The sequence below is a fragment of the Amblyraja radiata genome, chromosome 7 (genome assembly GCF_010909765.2).
Source record: "Amblyraja radiata isolate CabotCenter1 chromosome 7, sAmbRad1.1.pri, whole genome shotgun sequence".
NCBI lineage: Eukaryota > Metazoa > Chordata > Chondrichthyes > Rajiformes > Rajidae > Amblyraja > Amblyraja radiata.
In genome coordinates, this window is record NC_045962.1 from 55,031,071 (window position 1) to 55,048,231 (window position 17,161).

At 42.0% G+C, this 17,161-nt stretch overlaps 1 protein-coding gene across 5 annotated transcripts in view; it reads left to right on the top strand.

The window, feature by feature from the left end:
* The window catches only part of vps8 (VPS8 subunit of CORVET complex), a 420,899-nt gene that overhangs the window by 22,070 nt on the left and 381,668 nt on the right, over nucleotides 1-17,161 (top strand). For 3 of the 5 annotated variants that reach the window (XM_033024585.1, XM_033024586.1, XM_033024584.1), the window contains exons 5-7: nucleotides 2,200-2,232; nucleotides 4,860-4,914; nucleotides 14,988-14,993. In XM_033024585.1, the coding sequence (XP_032880476.1) occupies nucleotides 2,200-2,232; nucleotides 4,860-4,914; nucleotides 14,988-14,993 (94 nt within the window). The remainder of the gene's footprint in view (nucleotides 1-2,199; nucleotides 2,233-4,859; nucleotides 4,915-14,987; nucleotides 14,994-17,161) is intronic. The other 2 variants (XM_033024588.1, XM_033024587.1) reach the window with 1 other exon arrangement.

Consider the following 17,161-nt stretch of genomic DNA (forward strand, 5'->3'; position numbering starts at 1 on the left):
CTTGCAGACACACGTAGATTGGGAGCAGATATGTAAATTACCTTCTAATTTGGAAAATATTTTCCTGTTGACTATGGAGGAAGCGTTAAAAAAGAATTTGATATCCCATTTATATAAAGGACTTCAAGATTATGTAAAAGGAAACACTATAAAAATGAAACAGAAATGGGAATTTGAAATGAATATTATTATTACTGATGAAATGTGGGAAAAGACATGTCTTTTGGGTCACAAGTTAACAAAACAGCCCCACCTGGAGGGAGTTTGAATGGAAAACTAGAATGAGAGTATTTAAGACTCTTCTTATGTTAGCAAGATACAGCAACACCACAGATTTATGCTGGAGACAATGTGGGAAGATTGGTGATCATACCCATATTTTTTGGGATTGCCCCAAATTGTACCAATATTGGAGAGACATTCAGGTGGAGATTAAGTTAATTTTGGAGATGGATTTACCTCTAGAGCCGGCATGTTTCATACTAGGAGATACTCCAGTAATGATAGATACCAAAAATCAGAAATACCTGCTTGGGGTGTTGCTGTTGATAGCAAAGAAGATGATCACAGTGTTATGGAGAAAGGAAAAGCCACCAAATGTTCAACAGTGGAGGGAAAGACTGAAACGTGTATATTTGATGGAAAGTATACCAGCTAAACTCCAGTTGAGGACTGATGCTTTCAATATTATTTGGACACCGGTATTATTACAATTGCCAAGATTAATTAAGGACACGATTTGATGAGCTTGCTCTGGTGCCTGTGAATAGGATGCTGCTACGATAGAACGCTAAGATGATTTGATGTGATGCTGATAGATGCGAGGTGACTTGTATATTTTGTATGTATGTGTATTTTGTCTTGTCAATAAATGTTGAGTGCAAAAAAAAAATAATAAATATGGTAATGTGAAAATTACGTGATCAACCTGAATGGTGGAATAGGCTTGAGCAACCAAGTGGGATATGGCATCTGTGACCTGACCGATTATAGGAAGAAGCTGTGTATCTCTTTAATCAAGCAGAATCAGTAATTGTGGAATACACAATGCAACCTTGGCAATTGTAATAATACCGGTGTCCAAATAATATTGAAAGCATCAACTGGAGTTTAGCTGGTATACTTTCCATCAAATATACACTTTTCAATCTTATTTAAGAGGGAGTTAGACGTGGCCCTTGTGGCTAAAGGGATCAGGGGGTATGGAGAGAAGGCAGGTACAGGATACTGAGTTGGATGATGAGCCATGATCATATTGAATGGCGGTGCAGGCTCGAAGGGCCGAATGGCCTACTCCTGCACCTATTTTCTATGTTTCTATGATCATTGAAAATTATGTAAATTAGATTAAGTGAAATCAATGTCAGGCTGTCATATAATGTGGAACAGAGATGGCAAAAGGGAGCTTTAATTAAGAAAGACAAAAACATTTGTATGAGTTAATGTCAAATTGTTGCACCAGGTATAGAATACACCAGTAAAAAAGTACTTGCTCTAAATATAGGACTTTGAGACTACACACATCAATTCTTACAATCCAGCCTCCTATTTAGGCAAGGATATATTTGTTTTGGAGACAATTTAGTGCGAGTTTACAAGATTGATTTTGGTTTGAAGATGGCTGTCTTCAAATTGAGGAAATTGAGGAGAACGAGTGTGCTGCTCTGGACTTGAGGAGAATAAAACATCAAATTGAAATATACTGAAGCAGTGGGGCAAGGTAATGCTCTGATGTTGCTGCTGATGAGAGAGATGACAGAATCTGAGTACAAGATTGAGGTGAGGAGGAATGTCTTCTTGTGTGAATCTTTGGAATCCTGTGCTCCAGAGATTTTTGCATGCTGAATCATTACCTGTATTTAATTTTGGAACATAGTGGAATTGAGATCTTGAGGAAATCAGGCAAGGGAATAAAGTAGATAGAAAAGTTCAAATTAGTATGCTTTTATTGAATGGGGGTTGCAGCATTGATGGAGTTATGAGACCTTCTATTTCTTTGTACTTAAGCACAAATAATGCCATATAACACACTGAACTATTTACAGTAATCTATGGCCCATAATGTGGTCTGTTTTATTGTTTAATCTATATTGTTAAAATTTGGATTTAAAACATTGTCATTTGACATAAATGGGATTTTGAGTGCAATGATCCTTTGGGGAGATGTGACTATTAAAATCTAATAACTTGTTTTAACAGGATAGAATTGACGCAGGATTACCCACTGCTGTTGTGAGTACAGTATATATAATCATTCATTTCTACTTTTTTATGGTATTGATTAAACTGCTTGTTTAAATGTTTAATTTACCTTTCTAAACGAGGGAATGGTTATTGTGAGGAGTGTTGATTGTTTAATGGACAATAGAATGCTTCAGAATCATCAATAATTAAATGATTAATGAAACATGGGATCAGGCTGGCCTTTTAACTCGAAATTAGTGATTTTCTTTGTCAGAATTCTCTAAGGTGCTCTTTGGGATTAAAGTAGATAATCTATTGATCTGTTTAAGAAGGAACTGCAGATGCTGGAAAATTGAAGTTAGACAATGGAGACACTCAGTGGGTGAGGCAGCATCTATGGAGCAAAGGAGATAGGCAACGTTTCGGGTCGAGACCCTTCTTCAGACTGATTTGAGGGTGGGCGGGGGGGGGGCGGGAGGAAGAAAGGAAGAGGCGGGGACAGTAGGCTGAGGGAGAGCTGAGAAGGGGAGGAGAAAACAGGGAGTACCTGAAATTAGAGAACTTAATTGTCATACCGCTGGGGTGCAAACTGCCCAAGCAAAATATGAAGTGCTGCTCCTCCAATTTACAGTGGTCCTCACTCTGGCCATGGAGGAGGCTCAGGACAGGAAGGTCGGATTCGGAATGGGAGGGGGAGTTGAAGTGCTGAGCCACCGGGAGATCAGGTAGGTTAATGTGAACCGAGCGGAGGTGTTGGGTGAAGCGATCGCCAAACCTAAGCTTGGTCTCACCGATGTTGAGCATCTGACACCTAGAGCAATGGATGCAATAGATGAGGTTGGAGGAGGTGCAGGTAAACCTCTGTCGCACCGGGAAAGACTGCTTGGGTCCTTGAATGGAGTCGGGGGGAGGTAAAGCGACAAGTGTAGCATTTCCTTTGGTTGCAAGGGAAAGTGCCAGGAGAGGGGGTGGTTTGGGTGGGAAGGGACGAATTGACCAGGGAGTTACAGAGGCAGCGGTCTCTGCAGAAAGCAGACAGGGGAGGAGATGGGAAGATGTGGCCGGTGGTGGGATCCCGTTGGAGGTGGCGAAAATGTCAGAGGATTATTTGTTGTATGTGACAGCTGGTCAGGTGGAAGGTGAGGACATGGGGGTCCTCTGTCCTTGTTACGAGTGGGGGGATGGGGAGTGAGAGTAGAGTTACGGGGTATAGAAGAGACCCTGTTGAGAGCCTCATCTATAGTAGAAGATGGGAACCCGCGTTCCCTGAAGAATGAGGACATCTCCGATGCCCTGGTGTGGAACACCTCATCCTGGATGCAGATGCAGCGTAGACAGAGGAATTGGGAGTAGGGGATGGAGTCCTTCCACGAACAGGGTGGGAAGAAGTGTAGTCCAGATAGCCATTGGGTAACTCCCTGGTCAATTCCTCCTTAACTCCGCTCACTCCGTAACTCCCTGGTCAATTCGTCCCTTCCCACCTAAACCACCCCCTCTCCTGGCACTTTCCCTTGCAACTGCAGGAAATGCTACACTTGTCACTTTACCTCCCCCATTGACTCCATTCAAGGACCCAAGCAGTCTTTCCAGGTGCAGCAGAGGTTCACCTGCACCTTCTCCAACCTCATCTATTGTATCCACTGCTCTAGGTGTCAGCTGCTCTACATCGGTGAGACCAAGCATAGGCTTGCCGATTGCTTTGCCCAACACCTCTGCTCGATTCGCATTAACCTACCTGATCTCCCGAAGGCTCAGCACTTCAACTCCCCATTCCGAATCTGACCTTTTTGTCCTGGGCCTCCTCCATGGCCAGAGTGCCAAATCTGAGGGGTCTTCTGAATGACATGCTTTCTCTTTTTCGGTTTGTCACTCAATTCCCTTCCGACTACACTCTCTTACATTTGCCCAGCTGGTGACATTTTCCTGGATCTGTGATTGTCCAAGACATTGGAAGAACGCTGGATTTTTTATTTCAAACTGGATATATATTTCACAAGTTTAAGGTGCTATGTCATGCCTCATTCTGCATAGATTAGCACATCAAGCAGAAACAAAATCAACAATAATTCAAAAGCAAGTAACTACAAATTCTGGAAATCCTAAAATAAAAATGGAAAAAGCTGAAATAGATATCAATTCAGGCTGTATCTGCAGGGAGAGAAATTGTTAGTTTCTGATTGATGAAAGGTGATCAACTTGGAATGTTAACTCTTTCATTTTCTGCAGATGCTGCCTGATTTAGCGGGCATTTCTGTGTCTTAGGATAATTTAATTAATTATCTTTCAATATTGAAAGACATGTTGCTCTTGCCTCATCGAAATCCATTACTAATCAAAGTCCTCATTCTGTGGACATTGTATTCAGTGAGCACATCTCACTATGCTAAGTGCATTCAAATGAATTCCACACAGAAATGCCAATCATATTATCCATTTGGTGCTATTTCACCAGAAAACTATGGCAAAAGTGATCTTTTCAGGACTTACTTGATTGATACACAGTTTACACATAGTAACTGGATGGTGGAGTGCCTACTTCTAATGTGCCTGTTTAGAGAAGATGAAACAGTGTGGTTGCCTTTAGCAGTGATAGGTTATTCAACATTCCTGAAACTGGAAATGGTATAATGTAGCCAAGAATCAAATTATTTTTAAACATACTTTTCCTTCTCTAGGTTGTTTCAAGCCTAATAGCAGTGGGAACATCACATGGATTGGCACTTGTATTTGGTAAGGTAGAAATACAGACTCCCCAATTGTTTTTGCTCATTGTATCAAATTCTAATGATATTGTAGAATTAAAATGAAGATTTCTCCATGAATTTGCAAATATTTTCAGTTGATCAAATTTGCGAAATTGCATTTATGACTTTATGTTTGAATTTTTCTATATGTAAATATTTGTCTTCAAAATTGTTCCTGTCTACAAAGAATATTGAAAAAGAATAATTTTGAAATTGGATTATTCTACCAAATTGGTGTGATAAGATTGAAAATTATGGGTCTTGAACCCATCATGTTCAGCTGAGTGAAATAAATAGGAAATATTCGGTTGCGGTTTAATCATTACTAACATGCAGCCAAAGAGTGACACAGCATGGAAGCAGACCCTTTGGCCCAACTCCTCCATATTGACCTTTTTCCTGAGCTAGTTCCATTTGCCAGTATACCTTTAGCCTTTAGTTTAGAGATACAACGTGGAAACAGGCCTTTCGGCCATCCGAGTCCATGCCGACCAGCGATCAACAGGTACTCTACCCTATACACATTACAGACAATTTTTTTTACAATTAACCTGTATGCCTTTAGATTGTTGAGGAAACCAGAGCACCTGAAGAAAACCCACGTATTCACAGGGAGAATGTGCAAACTCCATACAGACAGCATCGATAGACAAGATCGACCTGGAACTATGCCGCCCCTATACCTCTATACCTTTCCTATCCATGTACATGTCCTAGTGTCCTTTAAATATTGTATTTATACCTGCCTCTACATCTGCCTCTGACATCTCATTGCACATACTTACCACTTTCTGTGTGGAACATCTTGCCATTTAGGTTTCCTTTAAATCTTTTTCCTCGCTCCTGCAACCTATTCCCTTAACCTGGGAAAAAGACTATATCAATCTATCCTTATCTATGTAGGTATGTTGCAAAGCCTACCTGAAGCGTCTTTGAAAATCTGCCGCTGCCCGTGTGCGCGATTTTGGCGCCGTTTAGAGGGGGCGGGTTTAAAACGCGATTTTCTCTAAGCTGTTCAAATCGAAGATGTTCAGCCTAGTTAATTATTAACGAAAAATCGCTGGAAGACCCCGTCGCAAAAGCTATTATTAGGTTTAAAGGCCTTGAATAATAGTTATAGTAGTTTAAAAATCAATCTCTAAACCCGCGAACACCAGCAACCGCTGGGTCTCATAAAGCAGACAGCTGAAGGTAGGCTGTATATTTTTACATTAAAAAGGGCTTCTAAAGATCCCTTTATACAAAGTTTAATATTGCGAGTAGCTCAATTTGGGCCCATTATATCGCGCAGTATTTTTCTGGGCATTTGGGGCACAAATCTACCGCAATGTGAACGTTCTAAACCAGCGCGTTCCACAGAGACCCACTGGAAAGCTGATTTAAATGGGCATTTATTTACAGCAATTGAACACTGAATTCCTTCCATTTGGCCTATAAATTAATGTAAATTAGATTTAAAAATCATGTTTTATTGTGAATTATTTGTGAATATTATTTGGACATTTAGGCTATTTAAAAATGTTAATCATTTATTAAGAAATGGATAGATGTTTAGATCTAGTAATTGAAGTCTGAAATTAGCTACAATTAGGTAACTAACTAATTATATGCTTTAATTTCAGGTCATCCAAGTAAGATTATTTTATATTTGTTTCAGAATGCTTCAATCTATGATAACTGAAAATTTCATTCAGTTCTCTTAATTTTTAAGAAAGTTATGGGCTTTTGACTGTTCACGATCACAACTTTTTTGTTATGTCCATAGAAAATCAATATGGAACAAGATGCTCATTTCCGAGTATGAAAATGGCCATAACTTTTTAAATACTTGAGATATGAAAGTGAATTAGGTGTCAAATTAAACTTATTTTTATGCTTTATCTGATGGGATAAATTACAGACTTGATTTTTAAAATCTCAAAATTTTGTAACATTGCTAATCTATGCTCCTTATGATTTTATAAACTTCTATAAGGTGATCCCTCAGCCTCCTTTGCTCCAGGAAAAAAACACTCATCCAATTTCTATAACTCCAGTCCAGGCACGTGCCGTGAGTAATTACTCAGGGTAGGCAGTTAGCCGGCTTTAAAAAAAAATCTTAAACCGCTCATGCGCAGATCCGTAAAAAATAAGTAACAATTCAATTTTCCCAAGGCTTCTAATTGTCCTTCATTTTTTAATTACTGAATGGGTGGGGGACGGAGGATGAAGGCAGGTGGAGAGATGGTGGGAAAAACGGGAGCACACCGGGACGTTGAATCAGTTGTCATCTTATTGAATGACAATACTAATTCAAGGTCCCAATTGGAGGGAGAGTTCCTTTCACACCGTGTGGAGAGTCTGTGCCAGGGGTTAAAGATGCGGGGAGGGCAGGAGTGTTGAGAAGGAGAGGGTCGGAGATCATATCAGTAACTCACTCACCGCTGCCGCAGCGCTCCGGCACGGACAACTGAACTGGCCGCCACTTCTGGGGATAGAAGCAACTCGGGTGACTGCGAGCGGCCGCCGGGACCCGACAGCAGAACCGGCTGCCATTTCAGTACCTTTTGCCGGCCCGCTCACCTCTGGCAGTGCTCTCCGTCTGAACATCTCTCACCTGCATGCTCGCTGGCTTCGCTCATGTCAACCACGTCCCGCAAATCCTTAAATTCCCACATACAAGTAACCTCAACTGGTCCCGTGAACGTGCTGTTGAAATTTAAAGATTTGCGGGAAGCCGGCCGGTGAGCGGCAGGTGAGAGGTGTTAAGACGGAGAGCACTGCCAGAGGTGAGCGGGGACCAGCAGAAGGGGCTGAAGTGGCAGCCGGTTCTGCTGTCAGGTCCCTGGCGGCCACTCGCAGTCACCCGAGCTGCTTCCTTCCTCGGAAGTGGTGGCCAGTTCTGCTGTCCATGCCCGGAGCGCTGCGGCAGCCACCCGATCTAATTAACTCCTCGGCCACAATAAAACCATACAAAACCATATAGCAATTACAGCACGGAAACAGGCCATCTCGGCCCTTCTAGTCCATGTCGAACACTTACTCTCACCTAGTTCCATCTACCTGCACTCAGACCGGAGCGTGGCAAGTGGGTTACTGACCCCGATCCCCTCCTTCACAACGCCAGACTCCCCAAACACTGTGAAAGTGGAACACTGTAAAACTACTTTGGTTCCGTCTTCACTAAGGAAGGCATAAATAATCTGCCGGAAATAGCAGGGGACCGCGGGTCAAAGGAGATGGAGGAATTGAGTGAAATCCAGGTTAGTCGGGAAGTGGTGTTGGGTAAATTGAATGGATTAAAGGCCGATAAATCCCCAGGGCCAGATAGGCTGCATCCCAGAGTACTTAAGGAAGTAGCTCCAGAAATAGTGGATGCATTAGTAATAATCTTTCAAAACTCTTTAGATTCTGGAGTAGTTCCTGAGGATTGGAGGGTAGCAAACGTAACCCCACTTTTTAAGAAGGGAGGGAGAGAGAAAACGGGGAATTACAGACCAGTTAGTCTAACATCGGTAGTGGGGAAACTGCTAGAGTCAGTTATTAAAGATGGGATAGCAGCACATTTGGAAAGTGGTGAAATCATTGGACAAAGTCAGCATGGATTTACGAAAGGTAAATCATGTCTGACGAATCTTATAGAATTTTTCGAGGATGTAACTAGTAGCGTGGATAGGGGAGAACCAGTGGATGTGGTGTATCTGGACTTCCAGAAGGCTTTCGACAAGGTCCCACATAAGAGATTAGTATACAAACTTAAAGCACACGGCATTGGGGGTTCAGTATTGATGTGGATAGAGAACTGGCTGGCAAACAGGAAGCAAAGAGTAGGAGTAAACGGGTCCTTTTCACAATGGCAGGCAGTGACTAGTGGGGTACCGCAAGGCTCAGTGCTGGGACCCCAGTTATTTACAATATATATTAATGATCTGGATGAGGGAATTGAAGGCAATATCTCCAAGTTTGCGTATGACACTAAGCTTGGGGGCAGTGTTAGCTGTGAGGAGGATGCTAGGAGACTGCAAGGTGACTTGGATAGGCTGGGTGAGTGGGCAAATGTTTGGCAGATGCAGTATAATGTGGATATATGTGAGGTTATCCATTTTGGTGGCAAAAACAGGAAAGCAGACTATTATCTAAATGGTGGCCGATTAGGAAAAGGGGAGATGCAGCGAGACCTGGGTGTCATGGTACACCAGTCATTGAAAGTAGGCATGCAGGTGCAGCAGGCAGTGAAGAAAGCGAATGGTATTTTAGCTTTCATAGCAAAAGGATTTGAGTATAGGAGCAGGGAGGTTCTACTGCAGTTGTACAGGGTCTTGGTGAGACCACACCTGGAGTATTGCGTACAGTTTTGGTCTCCAAATCTGAGGAAGGACATTATTGCCATAGAGGGAGTGCAGAGAAGGTTCACCAGACTGATTCCTGGGATGTCAGGACTGTCTTATGAAGAAAGACTGGATAGACTTGGTTTATACTCTCTAGCATTTAGGAGATTGAGAGGGGATCTTATAGAAACTTACAACATTCTTAAGGGGTTGGACAGGCTAGATGCAGGAAGATTGTTCCCGATGTTGGGGAAGTCCAGGACAAGGGGTCACAGCTTAAGGATAAGGGGGAAATCCTTTAAAACCGAGATGAGAAAAACTTTTTTCACACAGAGAGTGGTGAATCTCTGGAACTCTCTGCCACAGAGGGTAGTTGAGGCCAGTTCATTGGCTATATTTAAGAGGGAGTTAGATGTGGCCCTTGTGGCTAAGGGGATCAGAGGGTATGGAGAGAAGGCAGGTACGGGATACTGAGTTGGATGATCAGCCATGATCATATTGAATGGCGGTGCAGGCTCGAAGGGCTGAATGGCCTACTCCTGCACCTAATTTCTATGTTTTTATGTTTCTATGAAAGGAGCTCCCCCCCCCCCCCCCCCCCCCCAGGAAATACAGTATTTAAAAACATAAAGCACCAAGAAATGTACTTACCACGTTATTGGTACATTAAGTCCATTCTTCACTCTTTGTTTCCTAAGATACTATTAAAATAATGGCAATACATATTTGAAAATCCCGCCAATAAACTCGCGCTGCGCATGCGCATGCGCAGTACAGCAAAGGCAGAATTTCTGCTGCCTTCAGCTCCCCTTGAAACTGATGACTTCAGGCAGCGCTGACGGCACGTGGGCTGCACAGACCTTCCCGTGTTACAAGTGCTGCGGATGAAAGGCATGGAGAATTATGCCTACCTAAGAGATCGATCTCTTAGATAGGCATAATTCTCCCATGCCTTTACTATTTATATTTAATAATTGCCATTTTATAATTTTAGTCAGGGTAGGCAGTGCCTACCTTGCCTACCCTGACGGCACGTGCCTGCTCCAGTCCTGGCAACATCCTCATGAATCTTTTCTGCACCTTCTCTAGCTTAATCACATCCTTCCTATACACGTAGATTGCAACCAGAAGTGTACATATTGTTGCAGGTGCACTCTCATCAATGGCTTGTACAGCTGTAATATAACTTCCCAATTCTTGTACCCATTTCCCTATCTGTTAAAGGTAAGTGTGTTATACACCTTTTCCCCCGCTTTGTCCTCAAGGAAGTATGTGTTTGTTCTCCTTGGCCTTTCCGTTTAACAACACTCTCCAGAGCACTGGCATTTAGTGTAAATGTCCTGCTCTGCTTTAACTTCCCCAAATGCATCACTTTGTACTTATCCGCATTCCATCTGCTTTTCGTAGGCCCACTTTCCCAATTGATATAGACCCTATTGTAGCCTTAGACCAGCTTCTTCTCTGTTCATTGCATCAATTTTTATCCTCTATAAATATTTTAATCAGTGTTCAAAGGTCCCATTGAATGTAACCCAGGACCGACATACATTCTGGCCATGTGAACTTGTGTTGAATATTAGGATACACATATTTCCAGGCAAAGGAGGTGGATTGGTTCTTCCTTGGCTTTGGCGCATTTTTATTTGAAAATGTTATGATCCTATTTTAACTTTGAATTTATAAAATGCTATTAAAGTTAAAACAAATAACATTGCTATGCGTTATGTGGTGTTTCTCTGTTAGAGTAATACAATTGTGTATATTACAAGATTGTAATTGGATGTGAAATCATTGCCAAAACCTTTTAAAGAACGTCAAGTCAAGTTTATTCGTCACATGCACATACGAGATGTGCAGTGAAATGAACGAACTTCAAATCAGAAGGAGTATTACACATGTAATTAATTTTGATTAGGAGAAAATGCCTGCATTTAAATAGTTCTGAATAGTCATCATTATGAATTGCTTTTGAGAGGCAGTGACTCATGGTATTGCTTTACTTGAAGTGTTCCCTTACTGCTAGGCAATATCACCTTTATGTCAGAATTATGTTTAGTCAAGAGCAACTCCAGACGTGGCTAAATATTGAAGGAAGTGCTACAACAGTGCTCTCTGGAGCTATCTCCCAGGATAGGTAGACATAACAATCCAGTAAACTCTGACAGCGAGTTGAGTTTTTTGGATTGGTTTATTATTTTCGCGCGCACCACAATGCAATGAAAAACTGTGCTATCTCGACAAATCATACCAATCATAAGTGCATCAAAGTAGTGCACGGGATGAAAAAATACTATATGCAGAATATAGTGTTACAGCAGCAGAGAAAGTGCAGATTTAAAAAAGTTCATCGACTGCAGCGAGGTAGATTAGGAGATCAGAAATTAATCCTTAGCATATAATCACATCAGACAAAAGAACAACAGCTGGTCTTGAATCTTTTGGCATGTGATTTCATGCTTTTGTTTCTTCTGCTTGATGGAATAGAGGAGACGAGAGAATGATCAGGGAGAGTGTGGTCCTTGATAGTTTTGGCTGCTTTCCTTCGGCATTGTGGTTTAGATTGGGGGAGAGTAATTTGCATGATGGCTACATTCACAACTCTCTGCCATGTCTTGTGATCTTCGGCAGAGCAGTTACCATACCATCTGGAAATATGCTTTCAGTGGGTGCAACTAGAAATTGGTAAGAGTCATTAGAGAAATGCTAAATTTCCTTTGGTTTCTGAGGAAGGAGAGGAGTTGATGTGCTTTCTTGGTCATATAGTGGATGCGCTTGGACCAAGACAAACTGTTGGGTGATATTTACATATGGGAATCTCCACTTCAGCATCATTGATACAGACAGGTGTATACTCCACCCACTTCCTCTGTACCATTATTTGAGGGAGGAACGTAATATTTTGGCACAGTCAGCATAGACAGGTCATGTCTTAAAAACTTGATTATGTTTTTTGAAGAGGTGACAAAGATGATTGATGAGCGCAGGCAGTGGATATTGTCCACATGGACTTTAGAAAGATAATTGACAAGGTCCCAGACGATTAAGATACTTGAGATCCACGGTGATTTAGTAGTTCAGATTCAGAACTGGCTTACTTATAATAGACAGAAAGTAGTGGTAGAAGGGTGTTATTCTAGCTGAAGGTGTGTGAAAGATGATGTTCTGCTGGGATCAGTGCTGGGATATCTATTTGTGGTGTAAATAAATGACATGAAAAGATAGATGGATTGGTTACTAAGTTTGCAGACAACACAAAAATTGGTAGAATTGTGGACAATGAAGAAGGCAGAGCTGCCAAGTAGTACGGATTTTCCGTATTTTGTACGGAAATGCGATTAGAATACGGATGTACGTTTTTGTGTTGTTAAATACGGATTTTCAATACGGTTCAGTTCAGTCTGAAGAAGGGTCTCGACCAGAAACGTCACCCATTCCTTCTCTCCAGTCGCTGTCTGTCCTGCTCCAGGTTTAAACAGAGCGCTGTCAGTTTAACACTTGGGAATTTAAACGAAGAGCTGTCGGCTACAGCGTTATGGGTTCTAAAAAATAGCGCTACTGGCTGGAGCGCTATGGGCTTTACATATAGCGCCAAGGGTCACAGACTGTTCAGGAAAATTATCATATAACAATAAGTCTTTGGAATTCTCTTTCTCAGTGGCAGTTGTGCCATTGATTATTTTTCAGCCAGTGGTAGAATTCTGGATAAACCTAGTGGTGAAAGGTTACCATTGGGATTGCAGTTACATTGGGATTGGCCTTGATTTTACAGAAAGGTGGGTGGGCTCAAGGGGGAGAGAAGGAGGGGTGGAGAGAGGGAGAGGATGGAGAGGGGAGGGAGAGAGGGAGAATGAGGGAGGGAGGGAATAAGAGAGAGAGAGGGAGAAAAAAAGGAAGGAGGAGAAAGGGTGGGAGGGGGAGAGAGGGAGGGTGGGAGGGGGAGAGGGGCAGTGCGAGGGGGGAGAGAGGGATGGAGAGAGGGATGGGGAGAGAGGAAAGAGGGAGAGAGAGAGGGAGCGAGGGAGGAGGAGGCTTCCAAAATGGCTTCTACATCATCATCTGGTGCTAAAAGCAGCCGTTCAAACAGCAGTATACAAAGAGATAGCTATGAATGCACTGTCAAGTAAGGTGCGTAGAAGACATGTCAATTGGTAGCAAAGTTATGCATTCTTGTACTCTTACATGTGTATGATCGCACATTAAAAAAACATCAAAATGGCACCACGTAAAAATTCTGATTTCCTCAGCAAAATACTGATTTTCAGGTATTAGAATACTCTGTCAATGCTAATGCTAAATGCTCTGACAAAACTTGGCAGCTCTGAGAAGGCTGTCAAAGGATGCAGCAGGATATAGATCAGTTACAGATATAGACAGAGAATGGCAGATAATGCAGGAAAGTGAGGTGTTGCCCAGTAGGAGGTCAAATGTAAGGGGAAGGTATAGAGGTAATGGCATTATATTTAACAGCATTGATGTGCAGTGGGACCTTGGGATCCATGATCATGGTTCACTGAAAGTAGCAAGATAAATAGAGTGAGCATAAGTCGGGGCTTTGAGTAGAACAGTCAGGAAGTCATTGCCAACTTTATAAAACTTTTGCTCACCAGATGTTGTTTGTCTTAAAGAATTATAGCTATAAGGAGAAGTTGGACAAACTTATTGTTTATGGAGTGTTCGAGGTTGAGGAGAGATTTGATAGAAGTTTACAAAGATATGAGAGGCAGGGTGAGAATGTCAAAATACCAGAGGGAATACCTTTAAGGTGAGAGGGGTAAAGTTTAAATGAGATGTGTGGGGCAGGTTTTATCACACAAAACGTGATAGGTGCCTGGAATGCACTGCCGGGGTGGTGGTGGAAGTAAATACAATAGTGACTTTTAAGCTTTTAGGTAGGCTTGTAAATCTGATGGGAATGGAGGGATATTAATCGTGCAGGCAGAAGGGATTAGTTTCATTTGGTGTCATGTTCGATGCAGACATGATGGGCCAAAGGACCTTTTCCTGTGCTATACTTTGTTTGAAATAATGGCACTGTGGCACAACAACCTGAGTTCAATCCTGCCCTCCAGTGTCATCTGTTTGGATTCTGTAAGCTTTCCTTGGGTTTTCTTCAGGTACTCTGATTATTCTTCTAAGTCACAAAGATGTGCGGGGTGATAGGTTAATTGGCTATTGTAAAATTGCCATTGGTATGTTGGTGAATGGTAGAGTCTGGGGTATTAATGGAGATACGGGAAGAATAGTTTACAAGGTAAATTGGTGTGGGATGAGTTTGCTGAGTGAGCCAGCATAGATAAAGTGGCATCCTTCCATGTTGTAAGGACACAAGTGTAAGTAGCACCAAGGCGATTTAGTCAGCCATCTCATTGCTGTGTGCGTGATCTTGCAGCGTGCAAGTTGGATGACATTTTATGATCCAAAAGCATTTTATAGAAGCACCAAGATTTTTCTTCACAATGTGATAGAGCTATGTAAATGCAAACTTTGTAAATGCACAGTGATCGTACTGTCTGTGATTTGGATGTGAAACACCACATTTCTGTATAGTAAATTGATGCTTTTAATGTTTGCTTTTCTTTTGTAAAGTGAAGGTCGTGCGATGTTGCACCAATCTTTTTGTGATATGTTTCTGTTCCGTGTGCAGAGTATTGTGTTTCTAGAGGGAATTTAATTTTTTTTATGTGTAATGTTCTGTACATTGAATGCTGACTTGTGGTCTCTTCTTTCTCTTCATGTCGTCCTGGATGTATAGGAAAAGGTACAGAGCACAGCGGTGTGGGTGTACCTAGGGGTTTGCTTGTTTTCTGCTTTTTCTTTTACGAACTGAGGCTCCAACAATTGACATAAAGTGAAATGCATATTTTGGTGTCAGAGGTTGCAAATTTCCTTTAAATTTAAGTACTGCAGGTCAATTTAATCTCGCTGACCTTTTTAGCAAGCTGTCTGCATTTTTCAGTTAATACAACAAATTATAAACATTTCTTCTGTTTTGTGATTTTTTTGGTTTTTGTCTTTTTATAAATCATAGGTGCATGAAGGGTAACTTGGATATATATTCATCTTTAAAACAGCACAACTTTACAACAATTTAAATCAAAATGTAAAAGGACAAAATTAATGCCTTATTACATAAAGAAGTAATGAACCACATAACCAAATCCTTGGGCAAAGAGGCAGGATTTAAGTAGCAATCTGAGGGAGAAAAGAGAGATAGATATGTGGAATGATTTGAGAAAATAATTCTTGAGCACAGGCATTGGCAGCTGAAGGCATGACCTCCAGAGGGCAGTGAGTGACTAATGTTTTTTCTATCATACAGCATGTCACCATTAACTTGATGAAAGCTGTGTGGATAACAGTTTTTGGAGGGATTCAAGGATAAAATTCTGGGAAAGATGGGCATCAATGTGGGAGGTAACAACTGTTCAATGAACTGGGAGAGTATTTCCTGGGTGCATTGTTGCACAGGTCAAGGTTTTATCCCAGGGTGGGTGGTGGTGTGATGAAAGCAAATTTGCAGTGGGAGGCAGCTTGCCCCTGTGGTGACCAAATTGTTCACAATGCCAGTTAATATGCGAGTCAGGAAGCATAGTTGAGTGCCGGCTACTTATTGGAAGTAGGACTGAGGATATGGAAGATATTTGCCTAGGACATGATAAACTTAAGTGGGATTATCGTGGGAAATTAGAGGAATTAGGGAGATACAACTTTGATACTCGGGCAAGATGGTTGACCAGATACAATCAATCTGAGTATGTGTATTATTGGAGGTGTACATGGAGGAGAGCAGTTTAAAAACTGCACTGAAAATAATTGGACGGGAACGTCTTTGCATTGCAGAATGATCCTGAGAAGTGTTCGCAGACAAAAATTGGATACTTCATGTCATCCAGTCAGATGTGGGCACATCAATTGTCTTTTATGTAGATTGGAGTCTGAATTCCTTGTACTTGAGGGAGTGGCAATGAAGCATACATCCGGTGTAATCAGGTTGAGAATAGGAATTTTTGATTGGGACCACGGCATCAAAGATGTTATGTAATTGTGCAGATCAGTATGCAAAAAATCAGGGTTAATTAAAAGCCTAGACAGTTAAGGCTTTAAAGGTGTACATGCAAGTGAATTTGGAGCATTTATGCAAGCACCATTTTCTCCTTTAATATTAAGTAGAGGTGTTTCCAATAATTCTCCTTTATCAATCAAAATCTGGAAAAGTTCATTGGTGGTAAAGGCCATTTTGTTTTTTTTGATTCAGCAGTTCTTGAGTTTAAACATTCAGTAGGTCTCCTCCCTCCCCATGAACCATCTTTCAAAGGTCAAAGGTATTTTATTAGTCACAAGCACATACACCTAGGTTTAGTGAAGTTAAATGCTTTTTCCATTTTGCAGCACACAAAAAAAGAATACAGACATAACACCAATGAGAGTCTTAAACACATAGAACATCCCCCCACAATGGCTCCCACCATGAGGGAAGGCACAAAGTCCAGTCCCCAACCCCAGTTCACCCATAGTCGGGCCCATTGAGGCCTCCACAGTTGCCTCTACGGAGGCCCGATGTTCCAGGCCGTTCTCGCCGGGTGATGGTGCTCCGGCATCGGGAGAGTCCTCCCAGCGGCCTGGGAACCCTGGAACGGCCGCTTCCGCACTGGAGGCCGCGGCTTCCGAAGATGACAAGGCCGCGCCGGTTGGAGCTCAACAACTGGCGATCTCGTCGCGAGATCCCAGGCTCCCGGTGTAAAGTCAGCTCCGCCGCCCGCAGCTGGCCGGTCCTCAGGCCCGCAGCTCCGCGATGTTGTTCCCTTTCACTCTCCATTAAATGCTGTCTGATCTGCTGAGTTTCTCCGGCAGTTTATTTTATGCTCCAGCAAAATATAGAATTCACTCAGTTTCTGATATATTGCACCACTGCTGTTAGGATCACTT